Below are 25298 nucleotides of genomic sequence, written 5' to 3' on the forward strand. Positions count from 1 at the left end.
AATGTTGACGGGGATGAGAGGATCTCTCCTCGTCAAGCTCTGCAGAAGCCCTTCATCATGAGCAACCTGAGAGAGGACGTCGACAGCGGGCACTTATATTATTATTCCGCTTCCGTAAATTTCCGTAAATTTTCTTCCCGCTACTCCTCCCACAAAGTTTGACGCACATTCACACAAAGTACATCAAACTGGCTCATTTTTCTTGATCGCTGTGCTATAACTTTTCTAAAACATTCGTCAAACGGTTCGTTCGTAAATCGCAAAAATACCGAAAACCAAATGCATGGGAGTCAAGGTCTCTCAACATCCGTTTTTCAGCCACTTTTTTTGTGTTTAAACACTTCTCCTAGCCACAAACGGAGTCCGACAGACATGATTTTTACATCAGGTGAAAATAGAGTTTGTTTCCTATGCACACGTGTCACTCTGACATCTCTCGGTGCTGTAGTTTAGGCTGGGTCAATTTACTGAGAAATGTTTTCCGTCTCATTTATCAATTGACTCCCATGTTCATTTCTGAAAAAAAAGTCAGAAAAGAGAAAAACAGAAAAAAAATTCTTACTCGCTCCCTAGGCCTTATTTCTTAACTTTCCCCAATAAAGAGATCACAGCACTCTAGCTCCCCCATTGACTCTAATGTTAATCTCCAAAAATTATTCCTGATGAGAAAACTAAATATCTAACTCGCACTCACTGTCTCATTTCTTAACTCTAACCAATACAAAACATATGTGTAAGTCGGGCAAAGTCTTGGGATTCCCATGATGTCTTTATTTCTCAGATAGGACTTAAAGATTTTGAGTTAGAAGCATTTGTTTGAGGGCTGGTCTGGAGCTTCTTGGTCTCTTTAAAATGAGGGGACAACAGGTGTTCCTAATCAAATCAGTGAGTATCCATAGCAGCCCCATAGACTTAAAGAGGAAGAAGCTCCTCTTTAAATTTACTAATTTCAAATTTTTTGCCACCTTCTGCTTTAGTCCAGTGGTTAAGGCACTTGCATCATGTGAAGTAAGTCTGGGTTCAAGTTCGGGTGACGGCGAGTGCTACAACAGCTGTTGGCAAAGACAACATAGTCAGTAACACTTGTAATAAATTATCCATAACTTTCTATACTGGTAGCAGTGGCTAATTCCAAATTACATGCAGAAACTATAATTTACACATTTCCTTTGCAGTTGTGGTTCAGGAGGTAGACTGGATCCTCCAGTCATGAGATGGTTGGTTTTTTCGATCCCTGGCTCCTCCAGAATCACACAGAATCCCTCACTGTGTGATATTGAGAAGTTGTGTGTTAATGGGAGAGAGAGAGATAGAAAATTTCCCCTATATAAAAATATAAATCGATGTATGTCACTAAGAGGAGTAAAAATACATTTGATTCAGGTGGTTCTTCATTTATGACCCAGGATACATTTGCATCAACACAGCAAAAAGCCACATGCACCTCAGACCGCCTCCAGATCAAGATGCATTCAGCAGCCATCAGATCTGTATCGTAGCATCGATCACCTTAGATTGGATCACTCAGGATGGATGTTGATACCTGGACTGAATAGTGACTTAGTGATGCTCAAACCATTTTCCTTCATTCCACCCAGTTATTCTCTGGAGTTCTCTCCATCTTAGTCTCCCACAACTCATTAAATCTTAGCAGACTATCACACTGCATCCATGAGGCAGAAGCAGATCCAAACCATATTGCCCTGAGGAGGAGGCCTTTTTGATTTAGTCATTGCTGATGAATGTTTGTTTCTTTTTCAATTCTCAATTATATCACTTATGCCTTTACCCTTGCTAATTGACTAAGTTATGGAGTTATCTTGCTGTAACTCCCAAACTTATTCCAACATTCTCCTGACTTTAGTGATGTGACTGAGGTTCATCTTGAGATGTGGAGACAAGATTGTACATTTTAAATGCCAGACATGTTGGCATCCTGCAGCAGGCAGCAGAGCTGATTTTAGTTTTCTGGAAAAGCTGTCATCTTCGGAGCCACTGCATTCCGTGGCCACGAATTAATAGCGCGTGGGAACAAGATCCTGTCCCGTGGCCACGACTTGCTTAATGAACGAGATGATTATTAGGTGGCCACGAATTAATAAGATGCATGATGAAATCTATAACTTCCTCGGGTCAGCATATTGTTTACGTTTGAGTCCGTGCTTTTTGAGCAGCCAAATTAAGTGTTTCTTGCTCAGAGTTACTCCATGTCTAACCGCGAGTCATTATAATTCATCCCTACGAAATCAGATCAAACTTGTCCATGTTTGCAGCTGAAGCTACTGATGCCAGAAAGTCAACAGTCTCACTGATGAAATGACAAAACATTTCTCGTCTTTTTAATTCGTGGCCACCTAATAATCATCTCGTTCCCACGCATTAAGCAAGTCGTGGCCACGGGATAGGATCTCGTTCCCATGCGTTATTAATTCGTGGCCACAGAATTTTCAGAATGTCACCAGACGGGATCCGTAGTCATCTGAGCAGAACTCTGAAAATAAGTTAGATTCATTCATAACACAACTATCAACTTTAACAGTTGGGTTTGCAGGTAAAACTTACGGAGCCCGTCTGGTGACATGGGAACGAGATCATATCCCGTGGCCACGTCTTGTTGAATGCGTGGGAACGAGATGATTATTAGGTGGCCACGAATTAATAAGGCGTGGCCACGAGATGATTCCAGAAGTTCCAGATTGATGGGATGGTGTCCAGTTTTGGAGCGGTCATCAATCGTGCAATAAATACAGGTAATTACACTTTTATATTCAAGATTATAAACCTATAACTCAACTAGGATCAGGGCTGTACATTAAAACACTCTGTTGACCTGATCAGGCCAGTGGCTCATGTGCGCTAAAGTTATCCTTCACCTAAGCAGGAAGGGCTCAATTCGTGGCAGCGGCAGCTAGTGGCACTTCCAGCTGCACTGCCCTGCCACGACAACTGCTGCTGTTAAGTTTTTATTTTATAAAACAGTCGTCAGTGTTGTATTAGACTCGCTAGCGGTAGCATTTCTATTATGTGATTTCTGCATTAAATTACGAGGTTTTCTTCATTAAACTCTGTGAGCTAAACATGAGTTGTTTTTGCAGATGTTTAGCCTTTAGGCTACATATGAAATGGAGAGAGAGGAAGACGCTCTGCTGCAATTTCTGTGGGACCGTAGGATTCACGAAGAAATCATAAACAAACTAAAAAATTACAAGGTATTTTTCCCCAAAATGTTGGTTAGCTGTTATATTTTAGACCTTATGTATGGCATATAAACATACATAGACATAAGATTGTATTTGACAATGGCTCAAGATAGTGATATTCAAGAAGAAGTGTTTGCTCGTGTGTTTCTATTCATAATGCAGATTTTTGTACTATAATAAGTTCTGTGGTAGCGGCCATCCAGCACAACAATTAGCCGCCGAGAGGCTAATGTAGGGAGATCTGTCCGACACGTTATGTCCAAACAAAACATTCGTCCGTAGCTGCTTTTGATTGTTTTATTGATAAACACACATACAGAATCATTGACTTACATGATGCTCTGTAGATGTTGTGGCAAATATTGAGGTCAACAGAAAATAACGGCACCCTACTCACCCCCCTCTCTGTTGTAAACAAAAAACTAAAATTACAAACAGGTACGGGTGATTTAAATTACTACTGCTACGCCCTGGTGACTTTTCCCAAAATGACATTGATCAAGACTGCACAGTGGAGAACCTGTATGAGAAAAACAAAGTAAAAATGCTGAGACTGCACCTCTACACCAAGAGACATACTCAAGACAAGGGCAGCTCTGCCGACACTCTCCAACTAACAACCTCAGAGGTCACAGGAAATGTTGCACAGAATTTCTTCCAAGTTCAGGCATCAGAACCAGAAGTCATAACTATTGACTTATTACTACAGGAATCAGATGTCATACAGCTGGATAAAGACATATCAAATATGCAGATGCTTAGTGTTCATACCAGAGATGAATGAAATGAACAAGGAATATATGCCACTATCTCGCTTCTGGCGACACACTTGCTGGATTAGTGTCACAGTTAGGACACAAAACTCTTGTCCAGACTCCAATATTTGTGATTGAATGCTGGAAGCCCATCTTGAAAACTTTGACAGATACTCTGTATACACAGAGACTTGAGATAATGAATGAACGTGTACCAACACCAAAATCAGATATCCTCTTTGGACACCACATCACAGTACAATTCACTGAGACCTCTGAGTTCCAGTGTCAACCTCAGGCACATAGGCTACATGTGGGTGCTATTTGATGATACCTATCAACTACCAAAACTCCAAGTTCACATTAACACTGACTCACAAAACTAATTTAGGTAGCGGGGCAGTACAAGTCAGTTCTCACCTGATAAGTGGTATATTCACTACTAAAGACTAGGACCTCGTTCCCACGCATTAAACAAGTCATGGCCACGGGATAGGATCTCGTTCCCACGCGTTATTAATTCGTGGTCACGGAAATTTTTCTTTTCCACCCATGTCACCAGACTAGCGTGACATTGTCTTTAATATATTTTGTTCACGAAAATGTAAATATGAAAAGGTTCACAAATATTGCTGTAAGTCCAGTTAATAAGGTTCCTATAAAAAATACACACCACTTATTTAAGAAGTCTTTGGAGCATAATATAGTGAATTGTTACTGTTATGGCCCAATATGCATTTAGGATTTAAATGTTCATATATATGGTGGATTTACCTATAATATATTTTTTAATACTGTCTGGATCCTTGTGTTTCAGTGGTGTACAGTTAATATAATAACACTTGGTCCTACAGCTTCTATGTACAGCTTCTATATAAATTATGACAGGGGCATGTTGTGCAGCTGACACCTAGAGGATGATCTAGAACACTTGTTAAACACTGTAGTTTAAAGTTATTTGTGTGTAAGGAGCCGGTCGACCTCATATTTCCAGATTTCTGATTCTGTGTGTGTGACACAGCCAGGATCAGGAAAGCAGGAGGAGGAATTTTAAACATTGGTTTAATCTCAGTGGTGAGACACCAGGCTACACTAGAAGCTCTCTTTTTTCCCTTTCAAAATAAAAGTGAAATGTATCTCTTCATAGTTGTGAAACACTGTGTTGATTAGACTGTAATATTCCATATCACAGTGGTAGTGACAGCTGTATACGTGGTTATGACTGGAAACAACTCAGCCACAACCATTTCTTACTGCAGCTTTTGATGAAGGCTTTTACTCTGAAAAGAAAGACAGGAATTGCTGTATGACTGTGATGCAGTATGAGATGTATTTATTCTCACCTGGAGAGAGAGGCGCTAAGCATCCCGTCCTGCTGGAGTGTGCAGAGTGATGCAGTCTGACTGGGGGAAGCACCACGCCGGAGGGAGCCGAGGGCACTGCACCGTTAACATGACCTGTCTCCTCATCACAGGGATGTTTCTCACTCTGTGTTTGGCTCCAACTGTAAGTGAATTACTTTTAATATAATCACAGCTACATTTGAAACTTAGAGTTGTTTTTTATCTGGTAAACAAATTACAATTGTGACTATTATTTCTGAATCTTTTTTGTGCAAAAATGATGATGAAAAACAATCAAAACAAATCTGAAACAAATTGATCTGCTCCTCTTTCTTTTGCTCATTATATTCGTCAGTGTGTGTGCAGGATTACAGTTTGGCTCTTCACCATGATCTAGAGTAAATGTCTCGGCAGGAGCATGTCATCTATGCACTGACTTACTGTTTGGCAGCTTTTACATCGAATCAAAATGAATGTGGAGCAGATTTATTTTCGACAGAAAGACAGGATGTGTGAGTGTTTGTCTAAATGTAGGTGGGTGGGTGTATCTGTGCCTGTGCATATAGTATATGTAAATATACACATAAATATACTGCATTCTGCAAAATGTAAAAGATATCTCTGAATTCTGCCTCCTCATGGCTCAAAATGTGAATATTCATCATGTCTTCTGAAACTCAATCACACACTTGTTTACATTTGGTGTTAAAAACATAGACGGACAATTTCCAGATTTTTCTGGTAGTTGACCCTATTTTGTTTTTTATTTGTTATGTACGGTTGTTTCATTGTTATCTTGATTTCAGCGTCCATTTTGAAGATGTGTGTGTCTGTGTGGATAGAAAGGTTTTGCTACACGTATGTAAAACATAGGGTGTAGTGTCGTCACATATAAACATGTACATTTATACAAACATTAGCATATGAAATGTGAGATTGATTTTCTGTACAATCATGTAATTTGTGGAAGATAAAACTACACAAAACAGACAGACAAACACACGCAGGAGAGCAAGGAGAGAATGTGAAGAGAAAAGTAATTTGTCAAGTTAAACGTATAGTTCAGTTTTTTGGTCTGTACATGTGAGTAGATTTTGTAGTTCATGGCAAAAATAATTGTGTGTGTGTGTGTGTGTGTGTGTGTGTGTGTGTAGTAGTAGTTGTGTATGAGTGTGTGAATGTATATTGCGTAACTTGACTTCCAGGATACATTGGTGTAGAGGAGGAGAATAAGATGATCGTAGGAGGATGGCAAGGGATATGAGAAGGCTATTGTATACTGTATCCCCCCCCCCCCCACACACACACAGACACATACACACACACTCAGCTTATTGAAATCAAACACAGCTCTATTTAGAGTCTAGTTACAATTTGTTTTGGCCAATCAACTGTGAAGAAGCAAGACAGGCGGCGAACAGAACACATGTTGCACAATCACACACAGCAGCTTTTTTTTCTCAATATCTTTATGGGACTGTTATTACACGGCCACCTTGCTAACTTCCATATCAGAATAAAAATATGAGAAGCAGACGAACGGGTGGTGTGATGATCACTGTGGCACATGTGAGAATGAGAACAGGGCAGACACTCATCACTGTGTTCCACTTCATTCCGTCCATTCTATTCTGTCACTGCTCAGAACTGCAGAGAATCATAATGATCAGCCAGGGCCCATAAAACACACACACACACACACTATTATTACAGTTTGAATATTTGAGTAAATTTTATGCATTTCAAATATGTTGCTATTGTATGTTTTTATTTAAATAAAAAAAAACACATGACAACAAAGGATGCTCATGTTGGAACTTTACATCAAAGCACTGCTTTGTGAGTAAAGTGGTCAGTACTTGCAGTCAGAGAAGCATGCACAAACAAGATCGTATCATCAGATTCACAATCTCAGATCGATTCACAGTCTTCTGCGCTACATTTCTGAGCTACGATATTTAACTTTACATCATGTCATCGAGGGGACTTTCAGGAGATTCATCTGCGGCCTCAGGTAAGACTCTGAAAACAGGAGTATCTATAAGCATAAGTAGCAATGCTAGCAGAAGATTATTGATTTTAACATGCAACCTGTGTGCCCTTGGTTAAGAGCCCGTGTGCGTTGTTTCTGGTGTGTGCTTGTGAAGAGTAGAATATCAGAGGCCAGCTACTTCTGCTAGCATTGGACGCATGTTAGGATTTTTCTGTTGTTTGTTTACGTTTGAAAAATCGATCAATTACTTTAATTGTTTTGGATTTGTCTGCAAAACTGTTTACCCTTGAAACTCCAAAAGTGTTTTGTTAAGTTAAACACTTCACCTACCCCTCCATCTGCATAGTAGTGAGTAGATAATGAGTGCATTTTTTATTTTTGGCTGAACTATCCCTTTAAATGCACATTAACACACAACAGCAGCTATGTGTCACCTTCTGCACTTACTTTATGTCCAAGAAAGAACCACTCGTTACTTGAATCACTCGTTACTTTAATCCAATGATGTTTTTTTTTAATGTGTTATCACATCATCTTGTCTGATCTGTTTATTGAAAACATAAATAATTGAAGTCATCAGGAAATCAACACAATATTTTAATTTTTCATGCTGTCTTAAAATGACAGCTGCAGAAATACAAATTTATCTCACTCCTGGTTTAGTATTGCGTTTACCCATACTGCATTGACTGACACTGAAAACACCCAGGTCTCATATTTTGTGTCCACCATCTCTCTCCACAGTTGCACAGACACCTGACATTGAGGTCGGCGATGTGCTTCAGAGCAGCTCTACCTCCTATTTAGTCCTGGACTTTATAGGGGAAGGCACCTTTGGCAAAATCACAGCATCCCGAAACCTCTCGACAGATGAGGAGGTGGCTGTAAAAATTCTAAAGAAAGACACAAAGTCTGCCCAGGGCACTAAGCATGAGGTATGGTACTGAATTCTTTGTTTATGTTCCTGTGCTCAAGTGTTGTCTGCTCCATCTGAACATGTAGCTGATCACAAACTGTTGATAGTTTTGTCTTATCATGCCTCCTCTTTTCTCTCCAGGTTGCCATGTTGAACCTCATCAGGGGCCTGGATGTAGATCGCACCAACATGGTCAGGTTCTATGAAGAGTTCCAGCACATGGAAAAGACCTGTTTGGTATTTGAGAGGCTGGACTTAAGTCTCTTTGACCTGATATTGCAGCGGGACTGCCAGCCCCTTCCTCTATATGAGATCCGCCCAGTTGCCAAACAGGTATGTAGCTGCGATCAATGCATCATGAAACCAACACTCTTTCCTTAGAGAGATCCGCAAATCATAAACCTCACACCCAACAACAGGACATGGAAAAAAATATATATTTCTGTCTCTGCAGCTCTTGGTGGCCCTGGACGCCCTGAAGGTTCTTGGTGTCCTGCATGCGGACATCAAACCCGACAACATAATGTTCATCAATATGCAGGATCAGCCACTCAGGGTCAAGCTGATTGACTTTGGCTGCGCCTTGATAGCTTCCAAAGTCAAAGTGGGGATGTACATCCAGCCGTATGGGTACAGGTGGGTTCATTGTGCACAGTATCTGTTTAGCCACATTATTTTCTCTGCCCTGAAATGTTTGAGAACGGCAGCTTTGTAAGCCTGTCGAGCTCTCTGAGCGACCTGATTGATGTGAGTACTCTCCTGTGTTGTACAAGTAAAGACTGGATCTGTACCAGTTATTTATCTGTCAATTGGGATCTGGATCATCTGACCTGAAACCTGTTTTCAAATCAAAGTCAGAGGCCACGGAGATGGAGGACCACACAGAGTTTGTGTCTCTCTTAGGAGAGTTGCTGAATGTTGACCGGGATGAGAGGATCTCTCCTCATCAAGCTCTGCAGAAGCCCTTCATCATGAGCAACCTGAGAGAGGACGTCGACAGCGGAGAATGGTAAGCGACCACGTTGTTTCACACTGGAACTAAAAAACACATCAGGTTGGATGGACAATGACTGATTAACTAATTGATTGTCTTCCCTTCATCCAGTCCGACCACCTCTCAAACTGAAATGAGGGTCTGCCCAACTAAGGACAGCCTCCACTGTCTAACCACAGACAGCGGCTACGACAAAGTCTCCGGGGATTCTGTCGAGAATCTTCACTGCACAGCGCCATCATGTCTTCCACTGCAGCCAATGACACCAGTGACCTCTCCTGCCTTACTGTCCAGAGACACCACCAGGTCATCACCTTCCATTGAGGAAGTCTCACCCTGGTGTATGGAAGAGGCTGTAGATGTCCCCGCTGCAGCCACAGCCTCCTCAGGCGGCTACAGAAAGCTGCTGAGAAGAATCTGGAAATTCTTCTCAAACCTCACAAGCTGCTGCCGCCCAAAAGTTGAGGACTGAATTACATTTTGAATTGTACAAAATGTTACTTCTTTTTAATATTTGCAATACATTTTACTACTTTTCAATACTTTTAAAGTTGTATTAATACTTTTTTGCTACATTTTATTACTTTTAATGATTTTGAATACTGTGTAATACTCATCATTACACAAAGTCAACTAAAAGTTCAGGCCTGAGTGAGCTGTCATGTGAAATGCATTTTCAGGTGTGTTCAGGGGATTCAAACTGATGCAGAGCCAAAATGCACTTACTAACCATATCACATGACAGCTCACGCACACTATGCATGCAGCTGTTAACTGCAGCTTTTGGTTGTTAGAATAATGGCTCGTCTCCTTCGCATGTAAAACGTTGTATTGTTGTAAAATACAGAATATAACTGCACAACAGCTGTTGGCAAAGACAACATAGTCAGTAACACTTGTAATAAATTATCCATAGCTTTCTATACTGGTAGCAGTGGCTAATTCCAAATTACATGCAGAAACTATTATTTACACATTTCCTTTGCAGTTGTGGTTCAGGAGGTAGACTGGATCCTCCAGTCATGAGATGGTTGGTTTTTTCGATCCCTGGCTCCTCCAGAATCACACAGAATCCCTCACTGTGTGATATTGAGAAGTTGTGTGTTAATGGGAGAGAGAGAGATAGAAACTTTCCCTGTTGATGCATTTGCATCAACACAGCAAAAAGCCACATGCACCTCAGACCGCCTCCAGATCAGGATGCATTCAGCAGCCATCAGATCTGTATCGTAGCATCGACCACCTTAGATTGGATCACTCAGGATGGATGTAGATACCTGGACCAAGGTTATTATAGTTTTGAAATTTTCATTAGTTTTTATTTTTATTTAGTTTTTCAGTTTGCTTTTTTATTTCAGTTTAGTTTTAGTTAGTTCAACAAGTGATTTTGTAGTTTTAGTTTAGTTTTTATTTTGAGGAATCGACTAGTTTTTATTTTAGTTTTAGTTTTTCCAGGTATTAAGAGAAAGCCTTGACTTGTAGAAGCTGAAAAAAGATGAAACAATGTCTGACACCAAATATAGTTTATCAAGTCCTTTAATTTCATTCTTTAACCATCACCTGCAAGACAGGCAGTAATCGAGGGAGAAAACGAAACTGAATTTATTTGCACTTCAGTTTTTTGTAATTGTCGTTTTATTTTTATTTCATTTAACTAAATTATTTTTTCATTGCTAGTTTTAGTTTTAGTCTTAGTTTTCGTTAACTATAATAACCCTGACCTGGACTAAAGGTGACTTAGTGATGCTCAAACCATTTTCCTTCATTCCACCCATTTATTCTCTGGAGTTCTCTCCATCTTATTCTCCCACAACTCATTAAATCTTAGCAGACCATCACACTGCATCCATGAGGCAGAAGCAGATCCAAACCATATTGCCCTGAGGAGGAGGCCTTACTCTCCCTCCCTCTCTCACACACACACACACACACACATATATGCACACTTAAAAACACGCACACACACACACATAACAATCATTTCAGAAGTATGTCTCCAGTCTTTTCAATGTTTTGATAACCTGAACCTGGGAGACAACACAAAGAAAAACAGCAAATTGAAAAGGGGAAAAAAATAATCTTTTCTTGCTTTTCTGGCATCTTACTCAGAACTAAATTCCCTCTGCAAGCTGCCAGCCCTTTTTATTTGATTTGATTTTTCTGTTAGGTTGTTTATGTCAGCTCTAATAGTTTGACAGTTTTTAAAGACATTTTTTTCACTTCATTCAAGTTAAGAAGTTTGGTTTATGAAGCGTTTGTCCAGCAGCCTGTTAGCTTCGCCCAGAATAAAGACTGAAAATAGGAAATCAGCTAGTTAAACAATACAAGTTAGAAACACTGAACTTGAAGTATAGAACTCTACCATAAAACCACAATTTATATTTTTTAAACAATGAACAAACAAAATATGACATGGTTCTGTTTGAAGGTCTGCTTGCTGTCATATTTTATTAGTCTAAAAAAAATATGTAAAACTAGAATGGCATAAAAGTCCCCTTGAAATCTTTCAAGCTGAACCTGATTTTTCATTAAGTTACATGATTTATTTGCATAAGAATTCACAGAAATGCCAAAATATATATTAATAAAATCTTGCAAAGAAAAACAATCCTGGATCTCCCCCCTTAATCAGATATGCTCTGTTTTTGTTTCATCATCCTGCAAAAACAGACAAAAAAATAAACAGACGAACAGCAATGAAAACTTATACACAGTGGTGAGGGTAATTAAAGCTTGAAGTGAGAGTGCACAGCAGCGACTGGGGAATGGAGCTGCATTACTGATACAAGCGTTCAACCAAAGAGTGAGGGAGTGAGACTCAGCTGTCGATGATGTTTTTATAGCACCAAATTAAAAAATAAACTTACCAGAAAAAAAAACATTTGAGCAAACATCAGTTTGATAAGAACTATCTAAAATGACATAAACATCTTCTAAATGATCTTTGTTGTGTATTTTAAATTTTTAGCTTTGATCATGTCCCATCTACTAACACGGAGGAGGCAGGATTTATGACCTATACTGCAGCCAGCCACCAGGGGGCGATGGAGACACTTCGGCTTCACTTTTGGAGAGCTGTCATTTGCACAGATCCAGACTTTACCTCCTCTTTTCCATCTTTATGCTCTCGCTTCATTTACGCAGCATTCAGTTATAATGATTCTAAGTTGTGAGTGCATTTGCCAAAAAGTCAAACATTTCTTCAGTTTTCAGAGACTGGCTGTGTTTGTGCTCTCCTTCCGATCAACTGCACATGTTTTATATTTTTCATCCTGTGCTGGAGAAGCGTGGCTGAGGTGTGAAAGTGCACATCGCTCGCTGTTGAAAATAGAAGGCAACATCTGCAAAGTGAGGCCCTGCCGCCCGATAGCCCCTTTTTGGGTTGTTAGTGGATAATGGGCCTCACCTCTCAGAGAACATTTTTACAGCAGGCTGCATGCTACCCTGACTGTGTGGAGGGTGGACTTCGCATTTAGTTTTCATGGCTCACATTAACCAGCATTACCTTATGCATCCGCCCCCCCCCGTCGCCATCCATCTCCATCTCTCTTCCTGTTTCTTTAAAGCAGCAGAGTGCCTCGCTTTATCCCAACGCGATGCTAAAAAAGCATGTCTTGACTCTCGATTTGCACCTCACCCTCTGCCATTTGACGCTTTGCTTGCATCCTCTCATCTGCACACTGTTCTCATGTAGGATCAGAGCGTCTCCTCTGCATATAAGAAGGGGGGCGGGCATGCATGTGCAGCACACGGCTGCAAATATACATGCTTTTGGTAACACAGGTGCAGGGGGGCCATGCATGTGCAGCACACGGCTGCAAACATACATGCTTTTGGTAACACAGGTGCTCTATGGTAACTCAATGCTCAGCAGTGACAGACATGTACAAAATAGTATCAATCTCCTTGGCCTGAATCACAATAACTGCAAACTCTGATTGTCTGATACAGTGTCCCTGCAGGAGTCAAAGTATAGACAGTGTTTTTTTTGTTTGTTTCGTATGTCCCTCGTCTGCCTTTGAACAGGAAGAGCAGTAATTGCTGAGTAAATTGCACAGTAACACCTCTCATTAGATTATTAGCATTGCATTAGGAACAAAGATGACTGGTAGCGATTTCCTGAGGTTGTTTCCAACGTGTGCGTCCATCAGTGGAGGGAGAGATGGTGCTAAGAACTTGCATATTTCTAACTACTTGTGCAAAGTAAATACAGGGGCGGGTGGGTGCTGGGTAGCTTTAACTGTCCAACCACTGTCAGGATAATTGTGTTGAGTTCCAATTACTTTTACAGTGTTGTCTTTATTTCGCAGGTGTTTTTGTCAGTGTTTCCAGTGTAGTTTATTTTCTGCACGAACACAAGCTCTTTCCTAAAAAACTCATCTGCATTTTGGTGCATGGGTGTGTGTGTGTGTGCTCATTTTTGTTACCACTCTGAGACTTTTTACTTTATAAACACAGAACCATTGGACCTCATGGGGACAAAACCCTGGTTTTAATGAGGCAAAACATGTTTTCTGAGCTCCTGGTTAAGGTTAGAGGTAAGATGGGAATTGGGTTAGGTGTCGGTTAGAGTTGTGATGGTTAAGGTAAGGGTTGGGGGCTAGGAACATGAGTGTGTGTGCTTGTGGTCTTGAGGACTTGTCTTTATTATAAGGACAAAAATCATTACGTGAAAGTTAGGACATTTTGCCAAAAATCTCTGAGCGGCACTAAATGGAGGGAGGGCAGCGTTGAGAAAATCCTATGTTTCTCCAGGGATGAACCCATTTAATGTTTTTTCCGAGCTTCCACTCTGCAGTAAAGTGAGACATTGTTTTGCTTAATTCCACCAATGGAAATAGGTGCATTTAGCCAAAAGGGTAAGAGTTTTAGTGGGAAAGCATTTCCTGCTGAAAATGCACTGTCCTTTTTAAACTGCAGGCTTTTCTTTTCACACAGATTAAAGACCCTCTCATGTATTTACAGACTGGGTGGTCTCCACATCCTCTGCTTAAATGCCTGTTTATAATTTAATAGAGGATTCCCTCCCTCTGTCCTTCCTTCTTTCCTGCCTCCAGGCTTTATCGAGCCTGCATCCAGAGTGTGAGTTCATATTCCAGCTGGAGAGAGAGGAGCGCCACTGCCTTCAGTACATTGCAACACAGGCCAACAGGAGCCAGGAAGGTGTGTTACCGATGTTAAACTCACCCTGCGTCAGTAAAAATGTTCATGTCTAAGCTGGAATCAAAGCTTCACATGGAATCAGGGCAGACAGTGATTTATCACGATGGTGCATCTGTAAAGGAGACATCTGTAGAGGAGACTATTTAGGATAGTTACATAAGGATTTTGCCCTGGGCTCTATCTCAAGATGAAGGTCTTGCTTGTGACCTGCAGCACTCCCACATTTTGTATTAATGTAGTTTAGAGGCAGATGTTATGGCTACTAGTATTGTGCATATACCGTCTTTTCTGTCTCCATAAGAAACTGTGTGCAACCGTGCTTTTCTGGCAGCAGTGTATAAATTGGTTTGCATGGAATCTCCTGTCTGGTTAACTATCAGGACAGACAAATATTTAACTTGATGATGATTTCATTTTCCTCTTCAGGTTGTCGTCCATTCTGGGATGCAGTCGTCTGCTGGCCTCATGCAGTCATTGGAGATACGGTCCACAGAGGTTGTCCTGCAGTCTTCTCCCTCTTCAGAAACAACACAGGTGACTGAAGGGTCACACGGTGAGGGTGGAGGGGGACAGATGATAAATACATTTAAAGTTACAGCATCACCAAAGTCATGGATCTTCCTCCTGAGGGGAAAATGTTTTATAGAATTCCATCCAGTTGTTTTTGAGACAGTTCACTCCAAACCTAATGCAAGCCTCATGGTAGCACTAGTGGAAATGATTAATCCTCTGGGGACCATCAATGTCTGAGCAAGATTTCATGGCAGTACATAAATTTTTGTTGAGATATTTCACCAATAAATCACAAATGCAAACCTCATGGTCATGCTGATGGTACATCTGGGAACCATTAACGTCAGTTTAAAGTTTTGCGTTAATAAATCAATGATCGCTGTGATAGTGTAGTCAAATCTTTCAAAATCTGGTGGCGCTACAGGAAAAGTCATGATGGCCAAAGTCGTTTGGATTTTCCCTCTTGACTGATGGACAAAAGATGGACAAAATGTCAAACTCAAGGCTTCAAAACAGCAGCTCACAAACCAATGGGTTGTGTCAGAGTGAGTGCCCTTTGGTCTGTACAGGATTTCATGCAGACTCGTCCCACAGTTGTTGAGATATTTCTGACTGAAACAAATCTCTAACCATCTCCACAGCCACATCTCCAGTACGGCTACATGCATTTCACCTGAATATATTCTTCTCTCTATTGTGCCTCTAATCTGAAGTTCACTGCTTTATGGCTGAGTTAAATTCTTGATCTCTTCACCTTTCACCTCAGGTTCAGTGAGTCGTAACTGCACCAGCCAAGGTTGGTCCGGGCCCTTCCCATCGTACCACGTTGCCTGCAGCGTGGATGATGACTTCCCTGAGGTGAGAGTTGCTGGGTCAGGGTGGATCCAGAGGTTAGAGGTGGGGAATGAGATAGCAGATGTCAGGGAGAACGAACCAGACACAGCAGGAGAGGCAGCAGGAGCGAGGAGACAAGTAAAGGAGACAACGCTCTGTTTCAGCTCCAGAGATTAACACTCCTTAAAAGAAGAAGAAAACATCTCGGTTTGCACTTCACAAGCTTAGCAAGATGAACAATAGAGACTAGCAGGAGTACGTGGCACTTAAAGATTGTGCAATATGTACAATAAGTCAGTTATTAAAGGAAGTAAAAGTGTTACAGGAGCTAGCATGAGGAGGAGCAGCAGCAATGGACAGTCTGAGGAAAGTTCCTAAAAAAAAAACCCTTAACCTGAAGGGGAACCTAATACATCTCCTTTAATATATGATGCACGCTATTCCTTGTTATATTATTATCACGATGTTCCTTATGCTATTCACTTTATGTATTTATTTGTATTCTTTGGTGTAAACCTCTTGTGGTGCATACAACACACTGTCATTAACCAAAGATTACAAAAAAATCGGAATTATTTAATATACATACTAAACAAGCTAAAAATTATATATATAAATCAACACACTATACAAGCTAAATAAGAGAGGTAAATGAACCATGTTTGAAGAGGTACTTGTGTCAGACTGTACTGATGTGAACACCTGCAGGCATTTCTTTCTGGGTAGTTGACTTTCAAATATAAATTTAATGGTTCATTGCCTCACAACACTCAAAGAGAAAATGTATTCAAACATAAAGGCACTACATCTGAAAATACTTCAGGTAATTGCCTAAATTATCTTGTTCCACAAAGAGAAGATGGTGCTCAATCATATTGATGTATGTTTTTGGACGAGGATCACGAGTAAAGCTTCTTTTGGTGTCACACAGAGAATTTAAGTTTAAAAAAACAAGCTTTTAAGTTGTCCAGTGGCACTGGTGGAAAGACATTAATTACAATTGCTGATGTTAGAGAAGCAGTGTTGTAGCTTTGAATTGATTCAGTATACGTAGTTCTAAACCAGTTTCCTCTCATTTTGAGACATTATCAGGTCTAACAGCATTTTTTGAAAGCTTCGATTTTTATTTTCGGGTAGAAAGTCATTATGCAAAATCTGCTTCCAGACAGAGGAGTCATACTTTGCCACTGTGAAGCTGATCTACACTGTTGGCTACAGCGTTTCTCTAGCGGTGCTGACTGTGGCCGTGTTGATCCTGTTACTCTTCAGGTAGGAGCAGATTTCTCCAAATTGTCCAGAGAAAAGACACACAGGAAGCTACAGGCAGAACCACTATGCCTGGCTTTATATATACATATCCCTGTATATGGTTTTTGTTCCTTATATTGGTTTTGTCTTTTTTTCCAATAGGAGGCTTCGTTGTGCCAGGAACTTCATTCACATCCAGCTTTTTATTACCTTTATCCTTAAATCTACGGCGGTGTTCATAAAGGATGCTACACTATTCTCAAGTGATGACATCAACCACTGCACACTTTCCACAGTAAGTCAATGATGTTGACGACAACGGGGTCTTTGCTCAAGTCGGGAAAATCTGAGCAGATTTCATTGTTCTCATATTTACGCCCTCGTCTTATTTCGCCTGCACGGCACCTCGTTCATTCTAACTCCTACTTGCATTTCCTTCTCTGTCCTCTTATCTTTCCCTCCAGTTCGCCTGTAAGGCCTCTGTGGTCTTCTGTCACTACTGTGTAATGGCTAATTTTTTCTGGCTCCTGGTGGAGGCGCTCTACCTCAACTCCCTGCTGCTCTCCTCCTTCTATCAAAGCCGGCGCTGTCTGTGGGGCTTCAGCCTGCTGGGATGGGGTGAGATGCTTGTTGTGCGGAGGTGCAGACTAAATTTGATGAGTTTGGTTCCACTGTTTATTATTGCAGATTTGAAATAAAGGAGCCTGTATTGGACAAGGATCAAACAAAAATCTCAAGAAAGTATGGTATGCTACTAGTCCAGTACATTTACATAGTGAGTAGGATAACAAAAGAATTAATATTTTATACATACTTGGGTTTTCATTTCGGTATTAAATGCATGTTAGCTCACAGTTAGTTGAAAATAAAAATAAATGTTTTCTATTCCTGAAAAGTTTAAAAACTGCAGCTTTGTATTATAGATATTAAGATCGTTTTCTTTCTTTTTTTGCAAGTCATATACTCACTGTCATCCATTTTAAATGATGCGTAGTCAAATCTTTCAAAATCTTTTTTCAAAAAGTCATGATGGCCAAAGTAATTTGGATTTTTCCTCTAAACTATAAAAAAGCACATATGGGCTCTGGGTTTGGAAAGTGAAGCCAATGCTGAAGTGTTTGAAACCTGCGTTCTCTCGAATGATCAGCAGAGGGCTTTCTTTATAACTTCAGTAGACAGGTTTATATGGAGTTTATGGTCTTAAATACAGATAACGTTCATTTTATGAATTATGATCATGTTATAAGTTAAGAAAACGATAAGGGGCATGGATACCGTGTGATTGACAGCTTCTATCATCCTGAGGGTGAAGGTGTAGGTGGACATGCAGTGTCCTTGAGCTCTCAGTCAGGTTCACTCCCCCACTCCTTCAAATGTGGCTATTTTTGGTTTTTAAAAAAACAAGATAGATGAAATGTCAAACTCAAGGGTTCAAAACGTCACCTCACAAACCAATGGGTCGTGTCAGAGTGAGTTTCATTTGGTCCGTACGTGATTTCATGCTGACTCATCCCACAGTTGTTGAGAAATTTCTGACGACATAACCATCTCTACAGCCACGGCACCAGTACGGCTACATGCATTTCAGCTGAAAATATTTTTTGCCAAGGATACAGAGATTACAAACTAAGAGCCACACGACCTCTGACACATTGAATTATGTATCATTTTCCAGAATTAAACAACTGAGTTAAAAGGTAAAATTGTTTCTGTCCATTTTCACATCAGACACATCACTGCTTCAGCCTCTGAATTATAGCATTTACTTTGAGTTGTTGCTGCACGAATCAATGCAGATATTAGAGAAGTTGACAGGTCTTCTCTTCAGTATCTGTCTGATTATAATTCTGCCAACTCAGCGCGTATTGATTGCACCTCACTGACATCAGCTCTGGTTTTCTGTCGTACCACAGGCGTACCTGTGCTCTTCATCCTCCTGTGGATTGGATCCAGGCTGTATTTCGAAGACACAGAGTTTGTATAAACTTACATAAACTTTTCCATCATGTCCGCATGCAAAATTATAGACATAAACATATTCAAGTGCCGAAGTTAAAAGTGCAACATAAAACCACAGTGCAGCACACTGTTACTAAATGATTGATGTACATTCATCACTTGCATTGTCTACTGAAGTCATTGTTCATCACCCTGGACGAGAACCTGCACAGACTGATTGAAATACTTTTTTGCAAAATGTCTTTTCACACAGATGTTGGGACATCAACGAGGAGTCGCCCTATTGGTGGATCATCAAGGGACCAATTGTTGTGTCTATAGCGGTAAATTCCTCCATTGTGCCGATACAAACAAAATAATTGGACCCTCAATTATACACCCTGCAGATGAGAAATTGTTTTGCAGATGATTTGTTTACTTTCTTTTTTGAGATGGATTATTAGCAAGGATTTAAATAAAATCTTTTGTGTATACCAGGATTGTGAGACGGAGACTTTCCTCACAGCAGTCACAGCCAATTACACACTTGGCTGCCCATTATGGTTCCATGACATTTAATAATCACATTGTTGTGAGCGACATTCATAATGCTAAGGACTTAAGCACATTAAAGTGCTTTTTTATTTTGGCATTCTTCCTTTTTCTATCACCAGGTCAATTTTATGCTCTTCATGAACATCATCAGAATCCTAATACAGAAGCTGAATCCTCGGCTGATCCAGTTCAACAACTCCTCTCAGTACAGGTAATCCTTGAGCTGCAGACACGCTGTGGACACAATAAAAGTAACTGAATTTACCAGCTGGGCTTTTGTTTTGTCAAATGGAGCTTTAAATGTTTTACTCACATATTTTGCACTTTCAAATGAGCAGATTATACTTCCGACATTTTGATGTCAAAAAGATGTGAGCTGTGTGAAATCTGTTGCTACACCGCAGTGGGAAATGTATAATTCATTCAGTCACTGCTTAACCACAAAGTATTGAGTCCGGCCACGTCTACCTTTCCATTTCCCAACAGGCTTATCAAAATTTCTAATTAAAACAGGCTCACTAATTGGCTGAAACTGTTCAGGCACACCATGCATAGCTAGATGTTATACTAAAGGTAAGTTAAGTGATGCTTGACTTAATATGTTCCCCTACACTTGCACATTTTAATATCCCCACTTAGAATCGTGCACCTGCTGCTACTTCTCCGCTCACAAACAAATACTGCGTTCACACTGATGCACACACCCGAGTGTCCTCTTGATTGACATCTGGTGATTAGTGTGTCTGTGGGCATGATGCTATCGAGAGAGACATTCAGACAAGATGTGCAATAAATATATCCCTCAGGTACATTCACCTCCAGCATCTTGTTTTCTTTTTGTTCTTATTTTCTTCTGTGAAACAGACGTCTGACGAAGTCCACCCTCCTCCTCATCCCTTTGTTCGGGACTCACTACATGTTCTTCAATTTTCTACCTGACTACTTCAGTGTTAACCTGCGGCTCTGTATTGAGCTCTGCATGGGATCCTTCCAGGTACACGCGTGGGCATAAACACTCAATATTCTCACAGCAATATATCGCACATGCTCAAATACCCTGAAAATACACATTATCTCCTGCCAATACCCAGAATGTAGTCTCTTTATTGCACTGCATGTTGCAATAAACCCTTGTTGATTGTCTCATTGGTGTAAAACGACTCAAACAATTCATACAATATCTTGAATAAATCCATTCTTCACATGGACTAGATTAGCTGTACAGTCTGCACTTTCATGTTCCATGTATAAATGGCATTTGAATATATGAAATTTCTTCTTGAAATCCTCTTCACACCGGACATGTTTGTATAAAAGCTATGCAAACATGCTGATGTTTACCAGCTGTAATGTTTTCCATTATCTTAGTTAATGCTGGTTAATGCTGGACAATTATCTCTAAACCCTAAGTGCATCTGTACGATGGGGAATGAGAGCCATTTATGGGTTAAGAGTAAAATAAAAAGTGATTTTTAATATTGTGATAATAAAGTCATTATATTATGAAATATTATTTTTTGTTTTTTTTCATAATATAATTTGATTATTTTCTTATTTAATTAAACTTTTATTCTCCTAATATTACAATTGTATTTGTGTAATTTAAATTTTTTTTTTCTGGTTAAAATATAACTATATTATTGGATATCGTAATAGTACAACTATTAATGAAATATGGCCCGAATACTCATGTCTAATACTCTGTCATACAGCTTAAACTAAAAGGAGCATCATTAATTTTGGACTTATAGAGTTGCTATCTTGTTTTAACAGATTTTTTACTTAACTACTACCATGTAAAATAATATGGAATATTAAATCATAAAAAATTATATATGATATATTATATATTATAAAGTTATATAAAATCGGCATTAATAATAAGCAGGAAAGGGATTAGCCTTGCTGGAATGTGAAAGTTGCTGCTTGCTGTTTACATTTGCCAGTGACATGGAAAAGTCAAACTGTTTCCTCCACTTCATGCCACATCTGGAACAAGCTGGTTTGACATTGAGCTCCACAAATTGGATTTTGCTCCTGAACCCCCTCCTGTTGAGAACTTAGATTAATTAGACACAAATGAGTATTACATCTTCAGCTCCCATTTAGCTGCATGGGACAAAGGATTTATTTTTAAAAGAGGTGAAACACTAAGACTAATTTCATCCAGCAGGGAAACAGAGATTATACATGGCTTACAGCCGTGTATTACAGAGATATGAATCAAGACTATTATTTATTCCACTCTTGTTTCATGGCTGCGGTGGCGAAACATAATAGACGTGTTATTAATTCTTGTTTTTTCAGCCTATCAGTTCTCATTTGTGTCTGACATTTAAGCTATCTCTCCACCTTTTAATGACGTGGACCAGTCCGAAATGTTAATGATTCAAACTCATCTCTCTCACAGGGGCTGCTTGTCGCAATTCTCTATTGCTTTCTAAACCAAGAGGTCAGTACAAGCCACACCACTCAAACATTTATCTTGACGCGTCGACCAAATCTCACGGATAAGTTACAGCTCTCTCTGTTGCATAATAAACCATGTGTGCCCACACTGATCATATGTCAGCATGGGTCTGACTGGGTTAGTGTTGTCGGAGCTTGAAATGCAAAATAATTTGCCACCTCTCTTCTCCTCATTGCTGGTTTTTGGATTATGTTATAGGATGTAGGATGTAAGACATAGGATGCAGGATGTAGATATAGGTTGTAGGTCGAAGGATGTAAGATGTAGGTTGTAGGATTAAGTGTGTAGGTAGTAGGTTATAGGTTGTAGGGGGTAGGTTGTAGGATGAAGGGTGTATCTTGTAGGTTGAAGGATGTAGGTAGTAGGTTGTAGGATGTAGGTTGAAGGACGTAGGTAGTAGGATATAGGATGTAGACTGTAGGTAGTAGTTTATAGGATGTAGGTAGTAGTCTGAAGATAGTAGGTTGTAGGATGTAGTCTGTAAGATGTAGGTTGTAGGCTGTAGGATGTAGGTTGTAGGATGTAAGATGTAGGTATTGATCTTCTTATCTAACTCTTGTCAAGAAAGCAAATAAGTGCATTTATCAAAGTTAAAAAATATTGCCTACGTCCTTTTTTTTTGTGTAAACATATGACACAAGATCATTTATTACATAAAAAACAACCAATTTCTAATTTGCAGTCAAAACACTCTGTGTGTGTGTGTGTGTGTGTGTGTGTGTGTGTGTGTGTGTGTGTGTTTGACAGGTCCAGAAAGAGGTGCACATGCAGTGGCTGAGGTGGCAGGAGAGGAGTTATGGGGTGGTGTCGCCTGCTGCAAAGGGCAGCCAGATGGACACGCCCTTCTAGAAGATTTCACCTTCTGTCTGTCGGATCAAACTGTACTGCTCCTGTGCAACTCGTCTCACATCTCTAACTCGCTCTACAGTTCACACAGTCAGCCATGCACCATTGAATCCTGGGCGTCAGTAAGTTTTCATTCCAAACCCTGACACTGTTTTCACTGGCTGCACTCCCGCCATGACAAGAATATTGAGGTGAACCTTCCAACGGAGAATGATGCTGAGATCCTATGTCATATACAAACAATACATTTCTCATGTGCCAAAGATAAAAAATATAAATTATAGATAAATCAACACACTATACAAGCTAAATGAAAGAGGTAAATGTACCATGTTTTACTTGTGTTAGACTGCACTGATGTGAAAGTGCTGCCCATCCACCTGCATTTAATTTCATTCTGGGTAGTTGATTAGATTTAATGGTTCACTGCCTCTCGAGACTAGAAGAGAAAATCTGTTCAAACTTAAAGGCACATGGTGAGAAAACACTTTTGAAAGGCAAAAGTTGAATCGAATGTCGTCCATTAGGTAACAGCTGCAAATATTCTGTTGAGAATGTTGCTTAATCCTTCACTTTTTGGACAATATTCATGAGAAAACCTCCGTTGGTGTCATACAGAGAATTTTTTTTCTCAAGTTCAAAACAAGTGTTTCTATTTTTACACAAGTGCGGGTGGTAAGACACTAATTATTACACATTCCACATTATAAGAGGAGCCCCTGCCGTGTGTTTCTGAGCTGGAACAACTAGCAAGTAAAATGAATGATTGGAAATGTTTTGTTGTTTTTCATTGGATTTGAACACAATAACACACTATCTTGTCTCATGTGCATTTCAATGTGCAAATAATATCCAGTACAATACTTTTCATTTATCATAGATGCTTTAGATTGTTTGAACATACACATATACATATCTTTCCTTCTTGGGATTACAAGACAGTCAGTTTGTTTGAGTTTGTGTTTGTAGTTTGTGCAGGTTTGTCCCTGAAGTAAAGAATCTAAATCCGTCCTGCACCAGTAAAAGTCACACAGTCACACAAACAAACCAACCAATGGAGGCAGCAGTGGGTCACATGTGCTGCAGGTAAAATTACAGTTTTTGTCAATGGAGTCCCGAGCTTTGAACACAGGGATATAATGACTGTTTCTGGCTAAAGACAAAGGATCTAAGGTCAGTGACTTTAGGAATTCTTGCTGTCAGACACTTTTGAACTCTGCAGGGGCAAAACAAACACTTTTGACGTTGACAAATATGGTTTTTCAAATGCAAAGTTATTGCAAAGATCTTTTTCCAACAAAACAAAATATAAGGCCCTAGTTCAAAAATCCTGAACCTTAAACTTTAATACAAGAATACTTCTTATAACATTGCTGTTTAACTGCATTGTCATACAGATAATGATATAAAACTTTGACCATGTTTCCCAAATTGATGGTAGATAGAGAGATAGATTGTGTGAGATTATGTGATCAGCATTTGTACATTTTGAATGTGTTATAACTTCATAAAGAATAAACTTTATACAAATGTATGTACCATCCACACTCATATTTCAAAATGACTTCTCTTTAATGGAGATGAAACATTTGCCTCAATCTGAATGTATAACCTAGATGCTGCCAGACTGTCTCTCTTGTTACATTTGGATGTTGTTGCTTTTCTTGTGCCTCTTCCTGTGATGTTTTAATGCCGTGTTAGAAAAACAACCAGCTTCACTTCACATCATTAAAACTCCCGATGGCTGCAGCATCACCATCAGCTAAAAGTTGACCCAGCGAAAAAAGCTGTAAAAGTCATGAGAGTCATTGTGGGTACATATGATGCAGTCTGGATACAACCTGTGCTGAAACTGGAATTATATTTATTCATAAAACAGTTTAGGGACATTAGGGAGATTTGTCCTTTTTCTTGTGTGATTCATCTAATTTTCACTGTGTGTGAAACGGTTGTTGAGATTATCTCCTGTAGTCAGATTCTAAACTGGTCGTACAGGTGAAGATGAGAAGCAACGTAAAAAGGTTCCAGTTGTCTCCAGTTGGAAAATTACTCATTAAATCCTTCAGTCTTTTCAGTGTTGACATGGTTACCTCTAATCCACTGTATACAAGAAGAATTACTAACTTTATGTATTTCAATGACTTTAATATAAAATGTCAGTGTAACCTTTGATGTGATTTAATAAATTGTGTGTTATTATTACTTTATTTCATTTGAATCACTTCACATTGAACCTATGCAACAAAAATAGACAACATGAAAATTTGATTTGTAATTGAAAAACATACGTCCACATGTGGCCAGAGTTGATCAACAAAGGAAAACAAAACTGTGAGGTGTGAATAGCTTTGAATTCACAATCAATCACACCTCACAGTTTTGTTTTGTGTTATGTTGAATCCAAGAATGCTATTTTTTTATATCTTAGCTGCAACGTGAAAGTTGCACTAGTGAATATACAATAAAATCAATCTTCTAACAGTTGCACCCTGCTGCCATCATCGTGCTCTCTGGAGTTAATAATTTTTCT

General features: G+C 39.6%; 2 protein-coding genes across 3 annotated transcripts; both read left to right on the forward strand.

The window, feature by feature from the left end:
* Window positions 1-24970, forward strand: ghrhrl (growth hormone releasing hormone receptor, like). Of its 2 annotated transcripts, none has more exons than XM_069522161.1 (14): window positions 1-3209; window positions 5305-5461; window positions 14259-14364; window positions 14791-14898; window positions 15644-15735; window positions 16877-16980; window positions 17122-17254; window positions 17424-17577; window positions 18873-18933; window positions 19172-19241; window positions 19572-19663; window positions 20317-20446; window positions 21863-21904; window positions 22670-24970. In XM_069522161.1, exons 2-14 carry the CDS (start codon window positions 5348-5350, stop codon window positions 22769-22771), a joined length of 1308 nt encoding a protein of 435 aa, XP_069378262.1. In that variant the 5' UTR covers window positions 1-3209; window positions 5305-5347; the 3' UTR covers window positions 22772-24970. The 2 variants fall into 2 exon arrangements, with proteins under 2 accessions (XP_069378262.1, XP_069378261.1); XM_069522160.1 differs by having other exon boundaries at window positions 1-2750; window positions 3096-5461.
* Window positions 7019-11809, forward strand: LOC138407205 (uncharacterized). The gene is made up of 6 exons (XM_069522162.1): window positions 7019-7312; window positions 8036-8226; window positions 8349-8540; window positions 8662-8843; window positions 8986-9216; window positions 9313-11809. The coding sequence occupies exons 1-6, from the start codon at window positions 7270-7272 to the stop codon at window positions 9671-9673; spliced, it is 1200 nt and encodes a 399-aa protein (XP_069378263.1). The 5' UTR covers window positions 7019-7269; the 3' UTR covers window positions 9674-11809.
* Window positions 24971-25298: the final 328 nt, after the last annotated feature.

This window comes from Paralichthys olivaceus, chromosome 3, assembly GCF_024713975.1.
Source record: "Paralichthys olivaceus isolate ysfri-2021 chromosome 3, ASM2471397v2, whole genome shotgun sequence".
Classification (NCBI taxonomy): Eukaryota; Metazoa; Chordata; class Actinopteri; order Pleuronectiformes; family Paralichthyidae; genus Paralichthys; species Paralichthys olivaceus.